The sequence below is a fragment of the Giraffa tippelskirchi genome, chromosome 3 (genome assembly GCF_054371585.1).
Source record: "Giraffa tippelskirchi isolate mGirTip1 chromosome 3, T2T-mGirTip1v1.2.pri, whole genome shotgun sequence".
Taxonomy (NCBI): domain Eukaryota; kingdom Metazoa; phylum Chordata; class Mammalia; order Artiodactyla; family Giraffidae; genus Giraffa; species Giraffa tippelskirchi.
The window spans coordinates 19972480-19979330 of NC_137277.1; the positions used below are offsets into that span (position 1 = coordinate 19972480).

Genomic DNA, 6851 nt, shown 5'->3' on the forward strand with positions numbered 1-6851 from the left:
GTCATGCAGATGCCCCAAGAGATGAAAGGCAGGTCATCAGTGGCAAGGGCGGGAGCAACACAAGTTATCCAGGGTACAGGGGTCAGAGGTAGAGCTGAGAAGGGACTCAGTGCCCATCGGTGTTCCCTGAAGTCATCTTCTTCCCTCCTGGGTGAACAAGCAGCTGGCTGACAACAAGGTTGGCTCTCCCGAGTCCACCACCTACAGACCCTGGCAACCAAAAGTGACGGGCTCATGCTTTGACGGTGGTGGTGACAGGCTTTGATGTGTCCAGCCTCCCTGCCACCCTCAGGCAGCCCAGGGCCTGGCTTGTGACCACACATTCTCAGCCCATCAGTCCTGTAAGTGTCCCCTTTGTTCATGCAGTTCTGCCCTGTATGTTGCTCACTTTGTTTACGTCCAGAGCTTTATGAAAGATACATTGGTTCATGGAAGGAAAAGTGCGTCCCCAGGCTAACAGAGAGCAAGAGGAAAAAAAAGTCCTAGTTCACCCAAAGTGAAAGGGACTCTTCAGCCTTCATGGGGAGTTGGAGAGACTTTCTTGGGCTGGTGGTTTGTCTGCTTGCTGAGCCCTGCCAGCACCATCCTTCCCGTCTATAGGGCCTGGTTCTCTGGGTTTGGCCCCAGACATCCTGGTGGTGAGGCAAGAAGGCTGCCCTGACCAGGGTGATAGGGACACTTGGTGGGTTTACCTGCTGCCTGCTGAGGCCGACACCCTCTCCCTCCCTGAAACTCCACCTGCTCAATATGCAGCAGCAGGTGTTCAAGGTCCCCACATCCTGTGACAACCATGGACCCATCCCATGGCTCCAAGACCCCAGAAGTGGGACTCTTCTACACCAGCCCAGGAAGGTATCACAAAAAGCAGGATGTGCAATGGTTAGGAACACCTGTGCCAGGCAGTCAAACCAGGGCTTGACTCTAACTCTACTCTTCACCAGCTGGGTGACTTGGTAAATTAATCACTCAGCCTGTTTCCTCATTTACAAAATGGGGTTAATAACATTTACTATTTCATAGGGCTGTCCTGAGGATTAAACAAAATAATGCAAAACACCTGGCACAGGGTCCACATGCATGTAAAAGTTACTACAGTCCTCACCTTTGTGGGGCATAAGGGCCTAAGAGGGGCCCTGACAATCCACCAGTCTACGGACAATCTGCTTTGCCCTTTTGATCCTGAGGACTTAGGCCACTTTGTATTGACTACTTCCCTGCAATCTTGTACCAGAAGTAGAAGGCTCTGGGACTTCCCTTGTCCGGTGGTAAGACTCCATGCTCCCAATGCAGGGGACCTCAGTTCAATCCCTGGTCAGGGAACTAGATCCCACCTACCTCAACTAAGAGTTTGCATGCTGCAACTAAAGATCTGCAACAAATTAATTAATGCACAGCAAATTAATTAATTTAAAAAAAAGGCGACTCTGGTCTTTGAAATAACTGAATTTTGGCACCTTAGATATGGGTCCACTTTTGGCCCTGCTTGCCGTCCAGGCTTTGGATTTGATCTCCTGATTTGATCATCCTAGACTCCACCTGCCTGACCAGGGCTTTCCAGGACTGGCTTTCTGTCACTGCCCTGCCTGCAAGATTAAAGGCATTTGGGCTGACTCTACTGCCTGTCCAGGGCTTGGTGGTGGGGGTGGTGGCCACAGGCCTGCTGCTGTGATGACCAATGGGATGTTCAGATGTGGGAACGTGAAACTGGCAAATGGTCACCATATGGGGAGGTGGAGGGTGGGAGGAAGTGGGATACAGAGTGTCAGGAGAGCAAGGCAGTGTTTGTGGGCCTGTTTGCCCTGAAAAGGAATGTCTCAGGTGAGTCAGCCCACCCGTGTTCTACAATACTAGGCAGGGGAAGGAAAAGCTAGGGAAGGCCATTTGCTTAGAGTTGAAGGTGTAAGAAGTAGAGGAAGACCCCGTCAGAATGATGGAGAAAGAACAGGCACCCCCCCTCCTCCCAGTTCCCCAAGCCTTCAAAGATGACTTGGACTTGATTTATATCCAGTGCTTTATTAAACATAAACAGTCTCACAAGGAGATTACATGTGTTCTCAGGTCAATAGAGAGTACAGGTAAGTGTGATGATAAGAAAGAGGTGCGAGGTCCCTGATCTGTGCTCTGAGAGGTGGTCAGTCAGGCGGGGCCTGGGCCAACCAGTAAGGCAGATGAGGGTCCCTGTCTGGAGGACTCACTGCTCCTGGGTGCCCCAGGAGATGTAGTCTGGCCTTGTGGCTGCATGGTACTCATCGATGAGCTGCTGCACAATCTCCCTGGATGTGTCCAGCTCGTCAAAGTTCTCCTTGAAGATGTCCTCCTTGCGGAACTGCTCCAGGAAGGCTTCCCGCTTCCGCAGCTTGTCGTACTGGCGACAGGTCCGCTCGAAGAGCTTAGGGTGTACAGAAAAGACTTAGGGTGGACAGGGGTCATGGAGAACTTTAAGGAATCATGTGGCCCAGAGAGCCAGGGAACCAAGGCTGGGCTATCCCCACAGTAAAAAAGCCAGAAGCAGGGGCAGCAGGGTTGTAGAGAGATGAGGCACCACCAGGAAGATGACTATGGGGCTCACCGACGAGATGCTGGTGTGGTTGGCCATCATGAGCCCACTGACCCTGTGGGCAGAAGGCAGGTAGGGCGACTTCCTAGACAGGGCCACCTGGATGCTGGCAGGGCCCCAGGGGATGAAGTTGGCCAGCTTCCGTTCCCGGATCCTCTGCAGGCTCTTGTGGACCTGGGGTGGGCACAGGAATGGTGATGGTAGCCTCTCTTCTACCCCTATGGGCTCCGGGGGGTAGGACAAAGGGGCTTCACCTACCTGGGTGGGGTCCACCTCCCCCTGGATGATGTTGAGGATGGCAATGTAGCAGTGGTTGGTCTGGCGGTCCCGGCCTGTGGACACCATCACGTTCTTGGGCTGCAGCAGTCGCCTCATGACATCCAGGACTGTGGTCTTTCTCACACTGGCCACCTGAGGGGAGAGTGGCCACAGGGCAGCCTGGCACTCAGGGCACAGGTGAGAGACGCATGGACAGAGAGCATGAGGCGACATACAGCCCCATCAGACACAGGGCAACATGGTCTTTCTGGGGAGTGTCCTTAGATTCAGGTCCACACTGAGGGATCAGAGTTCTCAGTCCCCCCGAGCTCAGATAACTCATGCCCTTGTGCAGGAGCATCAGCAGACCCCATACAGCCCCTGTCCTGCAGGCTGCCATAGGCAGAGGGAGAGGAGAGCACTTCAGCCAGGAAGCAGGGCCTCCGGGTGCAGCAGAGAGAAGGGAAAGGCTGGTCAGGGCCTGCTGGGCCTGAGGGCTGCTCTTACCGACTGGTCCGTGGTGAGGGGGGTGTAACCAGTCATGAGGAAGTGGAGTCGTGGCGTGGGAATGAGCGAGGCAATGAGGCCGATGAGGTCGTTGTTCATGTAGCCGGGGTAGCGCAGGGTGGTGGTGCTGGCTGACATGATGGTGGACACCTGGGGACAGGGTGCCGGGTCATGGGCCTTGTCCTGGGGGCCTCCCTTCCCTAGATGGTGCTCCGGGAAGGAGGGAGTCCAGGAGCAGGGAGCTCACCAGCTGATTGATCTGGGAGAACGAGGGATTCTGGATGTGCAGGCGGTCTGTGGCAATCCGGTTCAGGGCCGTGTTGTCCAGCACGACCTGGGGGGACAGAAGAGGGTAATAGATTTAGCAGGACAGAAAGGTTGGGAGCTCTGCCTGAGTCTGGGCTATGATGCTTCATTTCCCTGGTGCTTCATGGCCAGAAAGACCCATCCAAAAGAGACTTAAATAAGACTGGGGCACAGGAAGGTTCAAAATGGGACTTTTAAAAATGCATGAAAAGGATGAAATAGGGTTAGAATAAGGGAGACTCCAGGACTTACCACACAGTCGGCGTTCTGGGTCAGCCTCTTGAGCGTGAGTAGTGAGTTGTAGGGCTGGACCACCACATCGCTCATCTCGTCCTGGTTGGGAAACACTGAGTATGTCTGCACCAGCTTCTTGGGGTACCTAGTGGTGTTTGAGAAAGGATGGTCAAGTGCAATAGACTGGAGTCTTGGTAAACTTGGGGCTTCTAATGACTGTCATGATGGGGAAATTGGGGTTCGGGTCATAGGACAGCAGAGAAGGGAGACTTGACTTTTGGCAGTCTGTAACCCAAAAGGGGGAAGGGCAGAAAGACATCTTAGGACTTAGGGGGTCTAACTCCAAATCAGGCTTAATCCCTGAATCTTCATCAAAGATCGGGATTCTATACTCTGGTTCCAACCACTGGGAGTGTGACTGGGTTCCTGGTCATTGTACCTTTCCCTCCTCAATACAGCAGGGAATGGAAGGGCCCTTTCCTGCTCCAGTAAATGGGAAAGTTTTATCTGGAGGGCCTCCCAGTCACCTGGGAAACCAAATCCTCTCAGCCCTTCAAAACAGACTTACCTGTCATTGAGCCGTTCTAAGAGGTAGGAGCCCAGGCCAGAGCCTGTCCCCCCAGCAATGGAGTGGCACAGCACGAAGCCCTGCATGGGGAAGGGGCAGTCAGTGTCTAGGTTTCAAGTGGAAGGATTTCCAATTTTACCCATCTCATAACTTCCTGGACCCCTATCTTTCCAGGACCTCTCCTCCACTTCCCTGCCCCCACCCCGCACACAGATTAGGAGACTCTTGAGTTGTTTCCAGCAAAGTCCTGTGGCTTTTGTCCAGTGCAAAGGTTACATGGGAAGGGTCCCACACTTAACAGATGGCTTCTAAAGGGTGTTGCCGAGCCTTCCCCATGCTGGCCCCCCACTGGCATTCCTGAGATGCTCACCTCTAGGCTGTCGCTGCCATCCGCCTCCCGGTCTATGATGTCAAAAATGTCCTCGTGGATCTTCTCTCCCTGTACAGACATGGAGGGGCATCAGAGTGGGACAGGACTAAGGGACAAGGGACAAGGACTTTGACCTCAAAAGAGCCACCCTCCATTCTCCTAAAAGTCCTTTTTTGGAACACAGTGGTCCTCCTTTTTGGTTGCACTGAGAGGTAGTACAGCCTAGTGGTTACAAACAGGCCCTCTACACCCAGACTGCCTGAATGCCTATATTAGCTCTAGTTCTAGTTAGTCGGGTGACTCTGGGCATGCTACTTCATCTCTCTATACCTCAGTTTCCTCATCTGTACAATGAAGGTACTAATACAGGTCCACAGTCCCTTATCTAAAATTCTTGGGGCATTCTGTTTCAGAGTTCAGATATTTCAGATTCTAGGAAGGCTATATGGTGTGTATAACACAAGCTAAGTAGAACACCAGTGGGGCGGGGGTCTGAGGGGTGCTAACCAAATACATTACTATTTCTGCAGTGAAAGGAATGAGAAGTGGCAGTAAGTTGAACAGAAACTATAAACTAGCCTATATTGAGATTCAGTTTTGCTGCTAAATGAGTAGTTATAAATCCTCTTTTGGTTTCAGAGTTTTTTGGATTCTGGAAACCTACAGAGACTGTGGACCTGTAGTACCTACCTCTAGGATTGTTGGAAGGTCTGGGTAAGTTAATTTATGTAAAACACTAACTATGGCTTGGCATCCGGCATGAGCCGAGTGCAGTCTCTTATGACTATTACATAGTTCGCTCAGGACCCCCTCAGTCATATCTCTCTCTCTCTCCACTCATATATCCTCTATCTGGTTTATCTTCTCTCTAGGAAGTCATAGGGCCAGTCCCCATGCAGGAGTGGAGCTCTTCTGCCAGGGAAATGCAAATGACCTGGGAGAATCCACTGGCCCAGTTGTTGCCAGCTCCTCCTCCATGCTCCGACAGGTAGATGTTCTCTGGGTTGTAGAGCTTGGCATAAGGGGAGTTGAGGATGGAGTGGATCACCCTGGGCTCCAGGTCCAGCAGCACTGCCCTCGGGATGTAGTGCTCATCGTCTGCCTGTAAAGGGGAGTTTAGGAGGGGCCCAATCAGCTAGGGCCTGCCCAGTCCTCCAGTCCTCCCAACCCTGGTTCCTGCCTCCCTCCCTCTTCAAGCCAGCCTCCCTGGCTCCTCTGCCCAGTGGGCTTCCCAGTACCAAGCCACTGCCCTTCCCTTCAGAACCCCTGGGCCACTACCGGCCCTGGCTAAGTCACTGGGGGCACCTGGTAGAAAAAGACGTCCTTGCGATCAGTGCCTTCGGTGGCGAACTCCTCCACGATGCCCTCGGGGCTGATACCATGCTCGGCGCACAGCTGTTTCCAGAACTCGAACCCAACTGACGGGAGGGACGTGGGCGGGAAGAAAGAGGATATCTGGGTCTGGGCAAGTTCCAACTAGGAGCTGGGGGACTCAATGCCTGGGTCCAGCGATAGGAAGTCAAGCTTCGGGAGTCTCCCGTGTCAGAGGAAAGGGCAGTATATCAGCGACTGGGCAGAGGAGGGCCCCTTGGGGTTGAGCAACTGGATACTGGGTCAGGCATGTCCCACCTTTCGGAGAACTACGATTCTGGGAAGGGCAGATGGAGTTGAGGATCCCACAGCGAGATCCCATAGAACCTAAGAAACCCTGGCTAGTGGAGGGGCCGGAAGTTCGCTCACTCTGATTGCCGCACTGGCCCAACTGTAGGGTGATGATCTCCCTCGGCATCTCTCCTCTGGCAGCTGCGTTGCAGCCGCTCTCTACGGCAAAGCTACCGCTCTCGCCACAGAAAAGCTGCCGCTCCCGCCAGCAAAGCTGCCGCTCGCTAGCCCGTCGCACTGCGCATACGCCAAAACTCGCCCCGCCCACAAACTGCCTCTGTTCCAATGAAAACTGAGTTCTGGCGAGGGCACTTCCTTACTCGTTCGGCTTCAGTCCTGCAGACTGCGCGTGCGCAGCTCCTGATTTGGGGCGCCGGGGACGTAATTTT

The 6851-nt window shown here is 53.5% G+C and overlaps 1 protein-coding gene across 4 annotated transcripts; it reads right to left on the bottom strand.

Moving 5' to 3' along the window:
• Window positions 1-1997: 1997 nt before the first annotated feature.
• LOC145541323 (tubulin gamma-1 chain) lies at window positions 1998-6693 on the bottom strand. Of its 4 annotated transcripts, none has more exons than XM_081577497.1 (11): window positions 6541-6693; window positions 6106-6218; window positions 5735-5902; window positions 4801-4869; window positions 4431-4510; window positions 3881-4007; window positions 3570-3656; window positions 3323-3472; window positions 2816-2968; window positions 2570-2731; window positions 1998-2389 (listed from the first exon to the last, which is right to left on the bottom strand). In XM_081577497.1, exons 1-11 carry the CDS (start codon window positions 6587-6589, stop codon window positions 2192-2194), a joined length of 1356 nt encoding a protein of 451 aa, XP_081433623.1. In that variant the 5' UTR covers window positions 6590-6693; the 3' UTR covers window positions 1998-2191. The 4 variants fall into 4 exon arrangements, with proteins under 4 accessions (XP_081433623.1, XP_081433621.1, XP_081433620.1 ...); XM_081577495.1 differs by having other exon boundaries at window positions 2816-2960; window positions 3306-3472; XM_081577494.1 differs by having other exon boundaries at window positions 4780-4869.
• Window positions 6694-6851: the final 158 nt, after the last annotated feature.

What these genes read in the sequence shown, in the direction of transcription:
- LOC145541323 (XM_081577493.1), bottom strand. Translation starts at nt 6,589, where the DNA reads ATGCCGAGGGAGATCATCACCCTACAGTTGGGCCAGTGCGGCAATCAG. An exon ending in AGGACGTCTTTTTCTACCAG is followed by an intron (nt 5,903 to 6,105) that starts GTGCCCCCAGTG and finishes TCCCCTTTACAG; the next exon opens with GCAGACGATGAGCACTACAT. An exon ending in ATGGCAGCGACAGCCTAGAG is followed by an intron (nt 4,511 to 4,800) that starts GTGAGCATCTCA and finishes TTCCCCATGCAG; the next exon opens with GGCTTCGTGCTGTGCCACTC.